At 39.4% G+C, this 19,104-nt stretch overlaps 1 protein-coding gene across 1 annotated transcript in view; it reads right to left on the bottom strand.

The window, feature by feature from the left end:
- Positions 1–19,104, bottom strand: part of nphp4 (nephronophthisis 4) — a 206,501-nt gene that overhangs the window by 53,175 nt on the left and 134,222 nt on the right. Inside the window, exons 14-15 of the mRNA XM_059333949.1 lie at positions 15,313–15,504; positions 11,187–11,374 (exon numbers count right to left, since the gene is read on the bottom strand). Coding sequence (XP_059189932.1) covers positions 11,187–11,374; positions 15,313–15,504 — 380 coding nt within the window. The remainder of the gene's footprint in view (positions 1–11,186; positions 11,375–15,312; positions 15,505–19,104) is intronic.

The following is a 19,104-nucleotide window of genomic DNA, read 5'->3' as shown; positions in this document are numbered from 1 at the left end:
TGGATATCATATTGCCCAGTCCTACATCCAAATTGTAATTATTTTCCTGAGCATTTTAAGGACTTCTCATCTCGTGAATTCAGCTTTGTTTTGTGTCAGAAAATAATCGAAGCTTTAAAAACCCTTACTAGTGTAGAACTTAAGTTATGTGAGAGCAGGTGGTGCTCTGTGTGTGTCAGTGTGACTGGTTATGGTCCGGTGTTCACAGACAGGTGATGTCTGCTCCTGTGAGATATCTTTGAGCTTAGATTATATAGTAACACATGTGAAGAATGCAATTACGAGACCAGCCTCACCCCCAAAAAGCGATTCCACGTGTCGTTTGTACAGCATTACGACCCACATTTTGTAAAGCAGCGACCTCTAGTGAGACTGTAAGAATGGAAGCTAAACAAACACAGGACTTTCATCCGGGAGCTCATATCCCCAGTGAACCCATTTTCATCTATTCATTATCCTTAACCGCTTATCTGCACTCGGGTCGTGGGGGAAATGGGGTACACCCTGGATGGGTCGCCAGACAATCACAGGGCTGACATGTTAACACAGACAATTGTTAATGCTATCGTTCACTCCTATGGGTAATTCAGAGTCACCAAATAAACCTAAGTGCATGTTTTTGGAATGTGGGAGGAAGTGTAGCCCTGAACCCATTTTAATTTACATAATTTAACTTTAACAGAGTTAATTAAGATTTAACAAAGAGTAGCCTGTGCACAGCTACGCCACATTCTACGTTATGTTTTCTTACGTAACCACCTCATGTTCGGCAGTAGTTGTATTGCCTCAAACTGTCTTTTTCTCAGCCTTAAACTCTTTCTTAAACTTAGCTACATAATTATGTTCTCCTAATCTACTCACGTTTTTAAAACTGCGACAGTAATATTATCTGCTGATCTCCTGGCACCGGTAAGCACACTAATTAAGGAAACATGGGTTGTATGTATGAGAGCGTAGGAGAAAATGACCTATGGGGTCATATGACCTGTTTGGGTTTATATGCTCAAAACTTAATTTTAGATTGAACTAATTAGATCACATACTGTGGTGTTCTGCTTTCTTTTTATCAAAGCAGCAAAGCCTCAGACACAGCATTGTAGACCACCATTAGACACTCTGCAGTGAAAGGCAAAAGACAGTTCGTCTGGGTGGGTTGCAGCTCATTACAGTGAGTTGTGGTAGGTTACATTAAAAGGTTCACAGACTGCTGAGTAAAATCCACCCACGCTGGAGTGGTTTTTCTGATCAGATATCTGAAAAAACAACAAAAACACACTGACAAGGGGAACCTCCATTTCATCTAATGTAGACAACAGTAACAATGATGGAAGATTTTAACCCAAGGGCCATTACAGACTTGTTGACAGTGTTCAAGAGAAAGAGAAAGAAACAGGGGAAGAAAGACAAAGACACAGGTAGTCTTGATATTCGGTTGCTGCTTTGGAACTCCTTTTCCTTTCATCTAACCTATACAGACTCCTTCACCTCCCCCTCTACCCTCCTCTCTCCCCAACCACCCGCCAACTCTCTCCACTTGGACCATTAATTCTCCCAGCATGCTCTGGGCTTGTGTGCAGTGGACGGGTGGCAATGGGAGCACAGAGGGAGAGCGGCAGAGAGAGAGAGAGAGAGAATGTGCTATGTGTGTCTGTGCTCACAAGCGGGGAAGAGCTGACAGATCTGGCCCAAGGGTTGTACTGGGTTGTGTGTGTATGTGTGTGTGTATGCAGCTAGTTTTTGCAGACGAGGAGCGGCACCCAGCAGAACCCCCCCCCCATCCATCGCCTAACCTGGTCGGCCTGCCTTGTGTGTGCACAGCAGGCCAGGCGGGCTGAAAATCCTGCCGGGGATCAACAACTCTCAACAACGCTGTGAAGGCTGCAGGCAGAGAAAACAGTCAGGATGCACAGTGCACAGAGTGTACAGCGAGATGTGGGGACTAACGCAAACCAGAGCATGACGCCGGACTAAAATGCTACATTTACCAATATATCTGCAGGTCTTTCGGTTCAAAACACACACATGCTGGCAATTTAAGGTTTCTCATGGCTATATCAGAGATATGATGCACATTTTGAGATTTATTTTGAAATTATTGATGGTTTTCTACAGGGCCACCTAAAGGTAATCCACAACATTTAAAGATTAATGCATGTACATTTTGCAGTACGTAACCCAAACTGTCCACACATTGATATTTTGTTGGTCAAAGCATTTGCAAGAATGTAGAAATGTTTCATAGAAGCAAAGTTGGAGACTGAAACTGTGTCTCTCACCTTGATATTTGCAAAGAGCAATTTAAAAATCATTCAGAGAGTTTGACATTTTTAGCTGGCAAAGACAGTCGTTTTCACCGCTGGAATGTTAACTGTTGGCATATAATATCAGCTCATATATATATCAGTGGGGGATTTTATGACTTTTGCTCTCAATTAGCTCGTATTATCAAATTCCCATCTGTGTCAGTTAGGGTGCTTGCCATGCAGTTAATATTGTTGCAAATGACATAAGAGAATAATCTAGTTTCATTTAGCTAAAGCAGGAAGGTATTGTGACAAAACAGCAAAAGTTATATAAGAGTTGTATTATATAAATTTGTTATTTTCCAGTTTTTTCTCCAGAAAGTGTGTTTGTATAATGTCAGAGACATTTCTATTTGACTGCTGGGGACAAAAACTATCTGAAAAATGGGATTATTTGTCGAGGGGTTATGAAGATCAGTGTTTGTTTTGCACTGCGTAAAGTTTCCCCAATATTAAATTATATATATAAATAATTTAACGCCTTTTAAGCGTTCCTTTGTGGCACAAGGCTGAAAGTGGCCTGGTGTTCAATCTAAATTAATAGATGGAACAAAACCAACCAAAAGTCACAAACATGCCAATCACGAATACTTTATACACGCCAACACAGTCCTGAGAACAGTTCTAATCAACAGGCAAATGAAAACAGTGTGGGTGGACCCTGGCTGTGTCGGGCATATGCAGGATTATTCCCATCCCTGGCAAATAAATGCTAAAAATAGCAGAGGTCATATATTGATCTGTTGCTACCTCTGGCTACACAAAACAACCAGCATGCCCCACTGCTGCCTTTAAAATAAAATTTCATGTTCTGGCCTCCAAATGCAAATTATTACAAAGGGAGCAAATTGCATATTCTTTCGCTCTCTGGTGAATTCTTTTAATTGTTACTACCTAGAGTTTAATCATTGTAATTGCTTGTGCATAATTGTAAAAACTTTACACCTATTGCCTTAGCGAAATCAGTTGTGGAAGCAGAACACTTAAATCGCTGTGTGAGCTAACTTATATGAAGTAAACAGCAGGATGCCAAACTGTGTCTCACTTCCTTTCTCAGTCTGTTTAGTGCCACAGTGGGAAAGAGAAAGTTAGGGAGTGAGGGAGCTGAATGCCTTCTGGTATATGCATCATAAAATGACTGCAAGACACATACCGTCTTGTGTGTGTGGTGGAAAAGTAATATGGAAGTTTGAAATGCATGTAATATTCAGCCCCCCCATAAAGCTGCAGTTGATAATTTCACATGATTGGGACGACAATTTGAAAATGAATGAATTACACCTCAACTCATTTAACACATCGGTGCACAAAGAAAGTTTTATAGTTTGCTCTCAAGTTTTCACATGATCACTTTTGCTGTGGAGAGGTGATTTCCTGCCTGGGATAATCTTCTTTTTATGCTGATAAAAGACTGGATTTTTACATGCGTCTTGATATGTTCCGAAATAACTAGATAGCCTGAGAAGACATTTCCGAGACCTTATGGGTGAATGAATGATGATATGAAAGGGATGTGGTTAAGGAATTCAATGGGTTTCTGGGGAACTTCTACTCAGCAGACGCAGAATCCCAACGCTGAATAACTGAGGCAGCTTTGAAGCTCAGACATATTCCATATTCTCTCTCAACCTCTGTCTCGCTCGCACGCACGCACGCACGCACGCACACACAGATACATAGTAAATGAGGAGAGAGCAGTCAGTGGATCATTGATCTTTTACAATACTTGGATCATTCATATCTTAATAGATCACTTAAACCACAACCAATAAAGAATGTGCTCAGTGATTTATATTAACATTCATTTGTCCAATTAGGGAATAAAAGATTACAAAAGACTATAAAAGTGTTACTGGAAAAGGGGAATTATATTTCCTGCCTGTAGTCAGTATCTGTAAAATGTAGTAGATTTGTCACTGTGTCATAACAGTGATTTCTTTACAATGATGATGAAAATTGAGTGAAAGTAGTTATGAATTCACCACACCGTTGGTTTTATTAAATTGCAAAACCATACAGTGATCATGGAGTTATGTTCCTTCTTTCGACAAAGAGCCTGCAGCCATGCTAGCGGCTCTGTGAGCATGTAGGTTGGCAAAGCTGCACTTTGAGCTAAATGCTAATGCAAGTAGCAATGCTAACATTTTGATGTTTAGCAGGTGTTCAACATCTTAGTTGGGTATCTCAGCATGAAGACTTTTGCAAATAAACACAAAGTACAGCTGAGGCTGATGGGAATGTCACTCATCAAACTGACATTTTTAGCAATAGATGAAAAGATAGTTATTACCATTGATCCTGAGGGGACATTGAATGGATGCACCAAATTGCTGATGAATTTCATTCAAAATAAAGAATGTCAAGTCAAATGTATTTCGAAAAAACATTTAAAAACAACTCACATTGACTAAAGTGCTGTTCAAAGGTGCATAAACTAGCAGTAAAAACACAAGAAAATCATGGCGACATTAGTCAACACTAATGCATAATAGTGAGTTTCTAGCCTGGACTTGAAAGACTCAATAGAGGGGGAAAGATCTGATGGAGAGGGGGATGTTATTCCACAGTCTGGGGGGTGCGACCAAAAAGGCGCTGTCTCCCCTGAGCTTTAGTTTCAATCTGGGAACAGCCAGCAGCCACAGGATGACCTGAGGGGGCCTTTTCCTTTAAAGACATACAGGAGGACCTTGAAGTCAATTCTGAACCGCACTGGAAGCCAGTGGAGGCAGGCCAGAATAGGGCTGATATGGTATCTCTTTTGGGTGCCCATCAGGAGTCTGGCAGCGGCGTTCTGGACCAGCTGCAGTCAGGACAGAAACCACTCACTGATACCAGTACACAGGGAGTTGCTGTAGTCTAGCCGTGAGGTTATGAAAGCATGGGTGACCTTCTCGAGATCTTGGGATGAGAGAAAGGACTTTTTTTTGGCGATGGTGCGTAGCTGAAAGAAACCCGCTTTTACCTTGTCAAAAAAAAAAACTGCATTTACCTTGTCAAACGTAAAGGAGGAATCAAAAATCAAACCAAGGTTTTTGACATGGGGTTTGACAAGAAGGACCATATTTTCTAGGCTTAATTTAGTGCCAATAGGTGGGTAAAACAGGAAAACCTGTTTGTCAACCTCACAGTGGCGCTAAAGGAAAAGTCCCAGGGTCCCAGGGTCACCAAAGTCATTTAGGATTCTTTCTTTGGGCATCATGAATGTCAAAGTGGTCCACACACTGACATACCATCACTGTTATGTCTAGAGCAGGCATGTCCAAACTATTCCACAAAGGGCCGTGTGGCTGCAGGTTTTCGTTTCAACCAAGCAAAAGCACACAGTTTAACCAATCAACTGTCTGAGACTGAGATCAGTTGATTAACTGAGTCAAGTCTGGTGTGCTGCTGCTTGGTTGGAACGAAAACCTGCAGCCACACGGCCCTTTGTGGAATAGTTTGGACATGCCTGGTCTAGAGCCATGCCATAGGCTTGGCCAAAAGTATTTTGCCATGTACAAATACTGTCTTGTAGTTCTGTAGTAGCAAATGGTCAAATGGTAAATGGACTGCACTTATATAGCGCTTTTATCCACACTACAGACTCCTAAACGGTGCCACGACATGTAGGCTGCCACGGTCAGGGATCGAACCACGACTTTCCGATCAGTGGACGACCGCTCGACCAACTGAGCCACAGCAGAAAGATTTGGCCTTGTTACTCGTGGTGCTGACATTGATTATCTATAGCTGGCATAATCAGCCTGTTTGTCAATGTCAGCTTAAGATAAAGAGCCCATCAACCATATCCATATCTTGTGAACCAGAGAGAAGACACAAAAAATGACCAGCAATCAGAAGCTTTTCTGAACTTCAACGAATGTTTGGACTGCATTCAAGGACTGTTCAAGCATTCAAAACTAGACAGAAACTGGAAACATTTGTGTATTTTCTGTTGATCAGAGCCAGCCAAACCAACATGATGACATTGGGAAATGGTTTTAAGGTGTTCTGTCCTGTCTTTTCCAATAGAGGCTGGTCGTTACAACAGTTGACGTGAAACATGGACCCATCAAAATAAATGTCATTGGGTCGGACAGGGCTCTGCAATCATTTTCACAGAGGGAGACACAGCAACAACACTGAGTAAGGAGATACTCAAGCAGAAACTACTACAAAAGTAAAGAACAAACACAAAAAATGCTTGTTTTGTATTTTCTCAAGGCCACACTGAATACTAACAGCTCATCACAACAATGTAGCATGGATGAAGTAGCAGAAAGTACTGCCTCATGGCATAAAGACTCACAAACCAACTGAAAAATCAGTCAGATTTGGGGTTTTGGGGTCACAAACGTTCACAATGACCCAGAGCAAAGCAAAAGAAAGGCTTCAAATTTGCAACAGAGGAAGTTAAAAGTATTGACAGTTTGCAGTGTGTAATGGCAAAGTCACAACCCTGACCTTAAATCTACAGTACAAAGTACAGTGGCTGGGGTTGAGTCATTTGTACACACAGTTACTATCACTGCTCTTGAAGGAGGATTGGACATTTGAGTGTTGTAAAGGTCTAGATTGCAGCAACAACTATTGATTATTGCCTTAATGGGACATTCCACCAGTTACAAAATCTTTAACCAATCTTGTGTACATTTTTTCGCCACTTGGGGACCGTAAAACAAGCTGAAAACACAACACTGACATAGTATTTCCTTATAAAGTTATGCTGATTGTGTTAGCAGCCAATTGCTTATTTACCCACCCAGCAGACATGGAGCAAAGACTTGATTCTGTCTAATAATAATGTTCTGGTTTGGTCTCGACCAACTGCTGTGAAAAGTATACAGCTCATTAGCTTCACCAGCTAATCAAAAACTTGTTTTGCACATTTGTTCCACAGGCAATATAAAAATATCCCTTCATTTTCCAAGATTGTTCTAAGTTAGTTTCTTAGTAGACTATCTTAGTTGATTTTCTTTAGGGGACCTAATTGACCACAAAGAGGAAGCCACACATATGTCTCCTGGTGTGGTACAATGTGTTGGCTTCTTCTATTGTTTATTCTTGTAAAAAAAAAGAAAATATTAATATATTCATCCATGACATGGGAAAAAAAATCAACAAGTAAAGAAGAGTCATAAAAACAGCAAAATGTATCTGTTTGCATCCCACCACATTAGGCCTTCTGTATATTTCAATATTATATATCAAATACCACTTATACTATACTGTGTATATCTCTGCCTATATTTAAATATATTTATTCATTTTTGTTCATACAACTACATGCAACAACCTATTAATCTATTTAACATGCTAAAATATATTTTCTCTCATTTGCAATATCTGTAAAATGCAAAGTACTTTCAGGAAACAGACAAAAAACACAAAAAATGTAAATTAATAATAAATGCCAAATAGCAGAAATGTTCGTATAACGTGTATAGAATGTATATATAGCCTATGTCTTATTTTTTATTCTGTTTTCTGTATCTATGTGTCTGTATCTTGGGCTGCTGTGACAACTAAATTTCCCCACTGCTGGATAAATAAAGTCATATTTTATCCTTGCATCTTAAAATGACGGTATTGTCAGTTATACAGCATTATTTAGCGAACGTTTGCTAATATTAGCCACTATAAGCTGGCGGTTATCCCAGACCAAGTCAGGCTGTAGTGACAAAACCCCTGAGTTCTCAGTAATAAAATATAAAATAATAATATTATAATCCTGTTTTCCCGAGTGAATAGTGAATAACAGTGAATATTTATTGTATTATAAATATTCCTGTATGTGTCTAGCTGTCCCACTTTTCGGCTTTAATAAGTAACTTTTAGTGCTTTCATTCTTTTCCCTCCTTTTTATCTTTTATTATCCTGGTTGCATAACTTTTGTTTAAACACTGACAACAATAAACAAAATGACTACCTCTCCAATATAACCAGTTTCAGAGAACCTCTGTGTAACTGTTTGTTCAGCCTGTGTTTGGAATTTAACATATCTAATTGATGAAACTTGTAATTTTGGGAGCAACTGAAACAAAAATTTTGATTATTTTGAAATGTTCACAAACCTTTCTCATATCTGCTTGTAATGGTATACAAAAAAGCATATTTAATGTCACAAGTTATTATTTCATGGCAAAGCAAGGGAGCTCTTATTTATAAGTGAATCTTATTTTGTTGTCGATCAGCAAGCGAACAGATTTTGATACAGAACAAAATAATTACCTGGTTAAACACTGAGAGCAGCTGTGCATGAAAAATGATAACCGTAGTGCTTCATCCTTTAAATAAGAAAGGGAAGCTTCAGTAGTTCAGCCTTTATGAGCAAACCAAACAGGTGGAAAGGCTCCCCGCCTTAGAATATATAGAAGGAGCTGTCTGAATGTAGGGATTTGTGGAAGTGCACACTGGGTGATAGACTGAGAGAGACGCATAGACAGACAGAGAAATATTGACTGAGTTAGACTCAGACTAGAGTGTGCGTCTGGGGAAAGGAGAATATGGGTAGGCGTGGGCGGGCGGGAGGCCGGTGGGTGGGTGGGGGGGTTGTTTGTGTGCTCAATATCACGCTCCGTCAAAAGCTGTAATATCTCTTCCATTTCATTAGTTGCTACATGAATAGACTTGACATCAATCAGCGCCCGCTCGGCTGATTGAAAGAGAAGTGCCTCAGCATCACAGAACGTCATAGAACATCATGGAGCGAGCTTGCAGTTTGTAGACACTGATTGTACAATGTAAATCTGCAGAAAACAGGAAAATGAACCACACACCATCTTATTTCCACTACTCTAAGCGATAAACAGCTGAAACACTGTTTGTAATCAATGGCAGGGGTTTATATGTGTTTTCCAAAGCATCAAGTACATTTTTATAAAGATAATTGCATTTCCCCACCTTCCAACATGGACATGAATTTAGCAAACTGCATGAATTTGTTCGTTCACATTCTCAAATGTATTACCATGCATTGATAATATAACTGAACAAGTTAACTGTGATCTATTAGTTATCTCAAGCAGGTTTACAAGTAAATGTCCTGCATTCAAAACTGACTTGCATAAAAGTACAAAAGTATCAGCATTAAAATGTACTTAAAGTATCAAGTACTCGTTATGCAGAATGGCCCCACGCAGGTTGTTATATATGTACCAGTCAAAAGTTTAGACACACCTTCTCATTCAATGTTTTTTATTACTTTTTAAATCTTCTACATTGTGGATTAATATTTAAGACATTTATTGAACACATATGGAATTATGTAGCAAACAAAAAAGTTTGACCTTAAAGGTCTGATGTATACGGAAGCCCTGAACCGCAAGTGAAGAAAATTTTTTTGGGATGTTATCTTGTTATTTCGAGATCATATCTTGTTATTTCAAGATAATATCTCATTATTTCGAGATAATACACATATGTAAAAAAAAATTAAGAATTAAAAAAAAAAAAATCTTCCAACATTTTTTTTTCTTCAGATGTTATCTCATTATTTCAAGATAATATCTCGTAATTACGAGATAATATCTCGTTATTACGAGATAATATCTATTTTTTACATAGGTGTGTTATCTCGAAAAATGTTGGTAGTTTTTTTTTTTTTAATTCTTAATTTTTTTTTACATATGTGTATTATCTCGAAATAATGAGATATTATCTTGAAATAACGAGATATGATCTCGAAATAACAAGATAACATCTCAAAAAACATGAACATCTCGGTTCAGGGCTTCCGTAGATGTAAACTTCCAACAAACCAGAATATGTTTTTTATTTTAGATTCTTCAAAGTAGCCTTTAACCTTTTGCTTTGATGGTCTCCAACACATTAAGAAGGTAAGAAATTCCACAATTTAACTCTTGACAAGATGCCCCTGTTAACTGAAAACCATCCAGGTAATCAGCTCATGAATCTGACAGAGGTGTGCAAAGCTGTCATTAAAGCAAAAGATGTCCACTTCGAGGAATCTAAAATATAAAACATATTCTGGTTTGTTTAACACTTATTTTTTACTACATAATTCCATATGTGTTCCTTTATAGTCTTAATGTCTTCAGTATGAATCTACAATGTTGAAACACTGAAGAACACTGAATGAGAAGGTGTGTCCAAACTTTTGACTGGTTCTGTATACATATTCCGAATGTATCATTAAATAATGATCACTGATGCATTTACTGTATGTAAGCGGTGTTAAAATTTTCTCAAGGTAGGGCTCATTTTACCCACTTAATAAACTGTTATTATGTTTAATTTAAAAATTCTAATAACTAAAAACATTTCTGAAAAGTCTCGACCTGTAAAGTAACTAAAACTGTCAGCTGAATGTAGTGGAGTAAAAAGTACAATATTTGCCTCAAAATGCAGTGGAGTAGAAGTATAAAATTACAGAAAATATAATGTAAAGTAAAGTACACCTATCTCAAAATACTTACAAACAGTACTTGTGTAAATGTACTTAGTTACATTACAGTTACGCTGTCTATGTGGTGTCCACATAGACAGCGTTGCTACTGCTACTGCCCTATCACTCTACATTGAGTTTGCCTTTGAAATTTGATTAATTTGATTTGAAATGGAAACAGGAATTGTTTGAAATAAATATTTATTTATATTTTTTAATGTCTGATAGTTGATAGTTGTACGAGTTGCACTGGATGCAACTGATTTGCGTTAAGTAGACAAGACTTTATGCAACACGATGCCCCTACACCTGAAACATGCCGTTGTACCAGAATGCATTGCAGGGCTGTTTATATAGACAATGAACCGGCAGTGTGGAAATGGATCCTGCTGAAATAAAAAGGTTCAATGATGCACACAAGCTATTCAGGTAGGCAATGTGACCCAGGCATGAGTAAGGGAGCAGTTTTATGGGATTCTGCAGTGATGGATCCTTACCAGAGTTGAAAGTGCCATCTTTGTTGATGCAGGCCAGGACACAGGGAAGTGGAGCACCAGCTTTCTGTTGAACTTTGTCACCACTCAGGAGTTTGAGCTGCTGCGATGTGACTGGAGGAAAGCGATAGAACTGGAAGGTCAAGTAGATGTTGTGAGGCCAATCAGGGCCAACACCCGCCGTCGGGATTCTGGCAAAAGACAGAGGTTGATGATTATTCAGAAAATAATGATCACTCACAGTGTAATATGTAAAAGTAATACAGCAATGCTGCATGTAAATAAGTGTGCAAGTGATTGATTTACCACCCTGAATGTGATCAATTTAACACTAACTGTGATGTTTTTATGACAAAATCTATGTGGGGAGTAGAGTGGTATGCCTATTTGAAAATTAATGGCTGAAAATGTCATTAAAACCCTGGAAGAGTAAATCACTTTTCAGCTAATGATTTACCTCAAGACATTTCCAGGAAAGAAAAAAATCAAATATGCATGTCTTGCACGTCCTACTAGAGCCGGTAATTCAACTTTACAGCTACTTAAAAGTAAAAACCCAATAATAAAAAAGGGGAATTAGAACTTAAGGTGGTAAATCACAACTTGTGAGTGGCTATAAATTGGATTGCTGATTGAGTAGGTACAAACTCAGCTCTACACCTTTGATATATATTATAAGTGGATGGCTTGGTTCCTTCCTAAAACTAAAGGCAGCATGAAAACTAGTTAGGACAGGAAATATTGTCAGTGTCAAAAAGTGTCTAAATGTGTTTATATTCAGTTAACACAAAGGGAAACATTTGTGTTTGCTGGGACTCCTATGGAGAAAAAAAGTCTTTGTGACTAAGAGAACCTCCTGGTGTTGTGTATTCCTCTTCACACAAACACCACCCTCTGAGTGTGATTTCACACACACACACACACACACACACGTACACAGACCTAAACACACACTCCAAACTGCTGATGGCCCACAAAAAGTCCCGGTGAGCCTGCAAGCTCTCGATTTAGCACAGAGCATATTAAATAATGAGCGAGTTTCAGGATGAGCTTCTTTCTGTTTCCGTCCGATAAACAGATTAGCAATCAGTCATCGGGTATTCAATAATGAGGGGAGAAGAAAAGGCTTTTGAAAACAAGCAGGGAGTGCTGCGAGGCCCCCCACAACCACGGACAGGCCGTCAGAGCTGGAGATTTCAAAGCGGAATCTAATAAGAGCGGTGTGTGACCTCCCAGTCAATCACTTGCTCTGATATTCCACTGTTAAAGATGCCGCCAAGCTCCGTCTTCACAGAGGAGCCGGCATTAATATTCATTCTGTAAACAGACAATATTGATAATTATGGCACCCGGGTGAGAGCGAGAAATTACACTGCCTATCCACAGGCTCCCCGCTTGCCTAAGTGCTGCTGCTGCCTAAATCTCTGCCTGCCATACCTGTTTGTCATAATTATGAGGTAACCCTCAACCCACTCTGCAGCAAACCACAGAGATACACAGGGTATGTTCAAGTTTGTGGCTTCAGATTGCCTTCAGGTGGAAAAAACTGAAGAATCAAATAAGCTTTTCTACCATCACAACACACAAATGAAAGTAAAAAATCTATACTTTGTGATATTAAAATATATGTTTCACTGTCTCCAACTGATAATATGATGTTTCAATTTACCCAGGGGTTTTATACTTGCTGTTGTAATCTTACAATAAAACTATGTTTTTAATACCAAACGTCTTTCTAACTCGCCTGCAGAAGGGTAGTGATTTAATTGCCAGCCTGTGCTGTATGGAGTAAACAGGATGAACAGGATGATGCTGTGCTGGGGAAAGCTGGAGGTAGGAAACATGTAATTACTGACCTCTCCGCTCATATTCTGGAAGGGAAAAAAAATATCTTTTGTGTATGATGTTTGAACAAACAACTACTGTGGTATGGTAGGTTAAAGTAGAAACAGGGAGTCAACTCTGATGGAAGTTTACATCAGATCTTTTAGGTCAAACTTTTACTGTTTGTCTCTAATTTCTCCTCTAAATAAAAAATGGTGGAAAAAGTATTTAGATCTCTTACTTTTGTAAAATTACTAATACCACACTACAGAATGACTCCAATACAAGTTCAAGTCCTGCATTCAAAACTTACTGAAGTAAAAGTAGAAAAGTATCAGCATCAAAATGTACTTAAGATATCAAGAGTAAAAGTACTTGTTATGCAGAATGTTCCCACTGAGATTGTTATATATATATTTTAAATATAGTATTATATTTTGTAAAGAAAGGGCTGAAGTACAGTACTTGAGTAAATGTACTTTCCAGCACTGGTTCTGCTACACTGTGGGGGGCATTTTTCACTATTATTTAATATTTAATTAAACAAATCAACACATAAGCTGACAGTAAAACTTTGAGAGAGCATGCAGCCTGAATTATTTTTCTTAAGAATTGCTGGTAGTCAACTTATCTGACACCATCGCACAGCCTCCTGTTTTTGAATAATGTAATATTAAATAATCCAAGCAGACATCATACAGACAGACAGATAAACTAGTCTGAATAACAGATGTGTTGATCTAGGTGAACTCTGAATATCTTGTGTACCATATTTTTCCATTTAAAACAACAAATTTTGAAATCATCCTCATGTGGAGTATCAGATATAAATTTAAATCAGGGTTATGAATTTGTTATCATTTCCCCAGCTCTAAGGTTTGGAGGACTATGAGGCAAATCTACTTTAAGAAAGTGGCTTCTATTAGCACACAGGAAGATCCAAACATTTTGATCATCAATAGTAATATAGTAATCCTAACTGAAAACTTTCTAATCAGATATAGTAATAAGAACAGCATTATGGATCACATTAGGGCTGGGCAATCATTTCTATTTTCATATCGTCTAATTTGATTGGATAGCTGATAGGGGATCTGATCACCAGGTGGTGACAGTAAAAGTTACAAGAATTAACATTTATTTAAGATTGTGTACATTTTACATTCAAACTAAGGCTTTTGAGTTGGTGCTTGATGCTGTGATTTTACAGCATCATGTTCTCTTTAACATATTTTGTTACCTTTAACTCTTGCCTCACAGCAAGAGGGTCACCAGTTTGAGCGTGGGTAGTCTGGCGACCCGTCCAGGGTGTACCCCGCCTCTCGGCCAATGTCAGCTGGGATTGGCTCCAGCCGCCCGCGACCCAAGTTTGAATATGTGATCAAAGATAATGGATGTATGGATGCTACTTTTGCTATCTTACATTCCAAATCCTATCCATAACGTGGGTGCACATGCCGCTCCTCCAGAAACATTTCCTTCAAAACCTTCAAATGCACAGTAGGGTGCAAACTCTAGAGATGATTCTTTATAACATCCAAAGATGATATACAACCTGATCACCGATCAATACAAGCCTACATCACAAGTCATTTAACAGCAAGTATTGGGGCTGGTACATAGGAAGTCATGGCAGCATGACGGTGAGTCTGAGATGAACAACACAGATGTGAGTCGGGTGTTTCAAACTGCTGACAGTGCTGATGAAAAGCAGGAAGGACACACAGCAGAGTGGTGTGTTTTGTAGCAATCCTTCAGCAGCCCCCCTCCACTGTCAGCCCCTGACAGGGGGACGCTGGCTCCAGGGCTTTTGTAACGGGCCACTGACAGAGTCGCAATCCAGCCCGTGCTGACGGGAAATGTGTTTATGTGTTTTTCTTTAAATTGTGAGCGTACGTGTGCGTGCTGTGTATGGGTATGTTTTTGGCATGTGTGTAGAGGATGACTGACAGGACTTTATGCCTTCGTGGTTTAAGTGTATTGAATTCTTGGCTGCAGTTCAATAGTAAAAAAAAGAGAAATCTTAAGGCAGCAGAGGCGTTGTCATCCATAAAGTATGTATCTATTCCTGTATATGGTTAAAGGGCAAGCGGGTCGGTCAAAAGTGACTGCAACAGCAACAATTCTGCATTTCAGGAAACTAAATCACTGCATTTACAGATTTACATGTAATCTATCATAGCATACAAGTCAAATCCATACTGATCTCAATAACAACAACAAATACATTGTGCAGTACAAGAGCTGCAGGGATCAGTCAATAATGACGCTGCAGATTCATGAGACCCAGCAGTGTAGGCCTCACCTTGTAAATGCCAGAAACTGGAACACCAGCAGGTTGCCCTGTAGATGGTCAGTCTCTTCCCGCTGGGGGTCAAAGGGCACGGGCTCTGTGGGGTCCAGGACTTCCGCCACCTGCCCACTACAGTCCACGATGTCAGGGAAGCCAGCAGAGTAGAGGTGGGCCAGAGAGCTTCTGGAGCTGACGGAGCAGGAACTAGAGGAAAAAGGTTAAATTAGAGGAAGGATCATGAGCACACAATCGATCATTTGCCAAGCTGAAAAGACTTGAGCAAATGCCGTTCCTAATGCTTTATGAGCAGCAGGAGGGAAATGTGTTTTTAGCCCACGATGCACCAGCCTCACTTGGGTGATTTGTGGTTGTAAATGAGGCAGAAAAAATGTTTTGGATCAGAGTGGAATACTGTGCCACTTTAACATTTCAGACCTTGGATCGGATCCATTGTGATTCAAGATGTTTACCTTTTGGGAGATAACTTGTACCTGAATAGCAATTTCCGCCTGGACTTAACAAAAATGCAGTGAAACAATGATCAGACAGCATGAGGATGTCAGCAATATCCGTCAAGCAGCAGCACCGCGAGGAACGCTTACAGCGGAGAGAGAACGGGTGCCAAAGCGCTCCCTCAGGATTTTCAAACATAATTGGCAGTTATCTCTAATCATAGTGGCCACCTGTTTTTCCGCAACTATGGTAACATTCATAACTTATACTTTCAACGCTGACACCAAACACTCTGGGTAAGATAAACACAGTGCACAGATGGCTGGGTAAAGTGCAAGCACGGGAAAATGAACGATAATATTCTGACTTATCATAACAGTAATGCTGCGGCTGTCCAGTTGGTAAACAGACGAGCCCACAGCTCCACATTTTAAAAAGAATAACGCCTTGATCAAACTAATTAAGGAAACAACAGAGAAGAAGACAATCAATTGGGTTTTCCTCTGTGGCTGTGTCAATTTCATGCTTTCAAAGTTATATCTTAATTTAGCCCAAGTGGATTAATATTCAACCCATCATTTTTATTTCAAAGGGCTCAATCAGATATGCATGGCAACTTCAATTAAACTTCTTTAGACTTCATTGTTCTTCTCAAAGAAGTGGGTCATTCCACGCTGAAAACAGTCAAAAAGATGTTTTGGCTCCGAGTGAAGAGGCAGAGATGTTTCAGCCCACTGAACTGAACAGCATCGTGTCTGGATCCAAACTCTGGGATTGGGAAACTGTTTGGATGCCAGCTGCTTATTTACAGACTCTCAGTGCTAATGCAATGCCTTGTTTCTGAGTTATTGTGCCCATTATTTGCAGGGTGTACTCATTCGGTGTCCCACCTCAACAGACCTGGCTGCTGTACCGTTGCCATTAAGATATACTCTCCAAACTCTATTATTAGCTGGAATGTGAACTGTATGCTGTAAAACTAAATCAAAGTCAAAACTTCTTCCTCTGAGCCGGATTTAATAATGAATTCTCACACACACAAACAAACAACACTGAGACCATTACCCAAAGTGGGATGTAAAGGCTGACAAAACGATTTCTTTAAATTGGCTCTGAGCGGAATTCTCCTGCTTACTGACAACGCCGCTATACCAGCCAGTGAACACACGCTGCCAATTAGTGAGCCAATCGATATCCCTCCGTAGATAGCAAGACAGTGAAGTATTGTGCTAATGAAGGAGTGTACTAGTGTTCACACAGAGATACCCGGGCAGATAAAACAGTAGCATGTTAAATAGATGTTCAAAGTGGCTTCATTCAATACTGTTGACAAACCAACGTGAGTATCATTCATGTCATCCTCCTCCGTGCAATGGAGAGGTTAGCTGCAACAGAAACTGGCCTGATCACATAAACTAGAATAACCATCACATGAGTGCCTCCACCAAGCAGCAAAGTTGCAGTTTATGCATCCATGACAGCAGACAATGCTTCAAATATGGAAGTTGTTGCAAATAAATAGTAAAGAAACAAATTCTGAAAAATTGAAGTTAAACACAGCACAGATGATCTATACAATCACCTCATTTTCAGCACCAGGGATTAGTGTCACCAATTCAGTATCTGACCAAATGTGAATGGGTTCAACATCCCCTTCTGTTCCTCAACTACGGTCATTAATAATGGCCAGAAACATGTTTTTGCAGAACTTTTCAATGTTACAGTGACGTTGAGTTTCATTCTATAAGACATTTATACGTTGGCCCTGAAGTGCAAACCACGCCAGCAATTCACACAACACGCCAGCAATTCATCAAAACGGGGTAACAGGTACATATTGGACACTGATCCTCCTCCTGATTTCGCCTACACAACAAATACATTTTCTGCGCAATGCAATTTGATTATATCACATGTGTCCATGTAAAGTTAATACTTCATCTCCTCTCTGCAGGTAAGAGTTTTATACTGCAAAGTGACAAAGAATGATAGTAAAGTGTTTATCCTTCATGTCAGCTCACTCTGAACAGGCTCAATTAATTTACCATAAATATCACAATACGGGCGCACTACATATGGGCGGCTGGTTTGACTATGGAGAAGTGAACGAAGGCAGGAACCAATTAGGAGGAGGATCAGTGTCCAATATGTACCTTTCCTTTCCATTTTGATGAATTGCTGGCGTGTTGTGGCGAATTGCTGGTGTGGTTTGCATTTCAGGGCCACCGTACATTTATGTGGAGTCTTAGCGTAATTAGTATATCAATTCTTGAGTTGTGGCCAAAACAGTGCTTTGTGAGGTCATAGTTTGATGACCAAAATCTCATCAGTTCATCCTTGAGTCCAAGCGACTGATTGCATCAACACAAAATACATTTCCCCAAGTTGTTCTTGATATCATGTTTACAAGAACAGAAGGGATGTGAGGTCACAGTGACCTTGACTGTTGGCCACCAAAATCTCAGTTCATCCTTGTGTTCAAGTGGACGTTTGTTCAAAATTCGAAATAATTCCTTCAGGGTGTTCATGAGATATCCAGTTCACCAGAATGGGATTGACGGACACACAACCTGACTACATAATGCCTCTGTCCAAAATCATATGTTTCATATACCTGGAATACACTTGAACATCCTGAAGAGCTTTCCATCAATTTAATTCCACTCAATACCAATGGATTTCCAAGGTTACAGATCACAAGCATTTATCATTATACTCGCTCGCTTTATTGCAATACATATTACACAGCTGATGCCAGCACCAACAAACATGAAGTGGTATTTCACTTGGGGGGGGGGGGGGGGGGGGGGTGTTCCAGTTAATGTCAGTTTTCCAGTTATGCAGTAAAAATTTTCCTTTCAAAATATAACAATACGCAGTTCATGCAGCCTAAAACAACTTCACATCAACATTACGTCTTGGCAACAGATCAGCAATCAATCAATCAATCGATCGATCAATCAATCAAAGGGTCTCAGAGGGTCGGAGACATGGAGTCGGATTGTTGAAGTTGAACAGCATTCAATCATTTATGACATACCACATTCTTTTTAAAAGGATAGATGGTCAGATCAACAGATCTTCTACGTTGGAGAATCAAAGTAAACTGTTTGTTGTTGTTGCTGTTGCTGTTTACCTTATACACAGTTTATCACGGGATCTCGCTGTCTCTTGTACGTTCAGGATTATTGCGTGTTTCCTTAATCTCGTGTGTATATGGCCCATTTCAGAATTGCGGGTACATTTGAAGTTTAGACAAAAAAATGTTTTTCTTTTTTTCCCTTCATAATACCTTTTTTAATTCCCAAAGACAATACTTTTAATTTAACACTTCCAGCATTGGTCAAGCTT

Source organism: Centropristis striata, chromosome 5 (assembly GCF_030273125.1).
Source record: "Centropristis striata isolate RG_2023a ecotype Rhode Island chromosome 5, C.striata_1.0, whole genome shotgun sequence".
Classification (NCBI taxonomy): domain Eukaryota; kingdom Metazoa; phylum Chordata; class Actinopteri; order Perciformes; family Serranidae; genus Centropristis; species Centropristis striata.
This window is presented reverse-complemented; position numbering and strand designations above follow the sequence as displayed.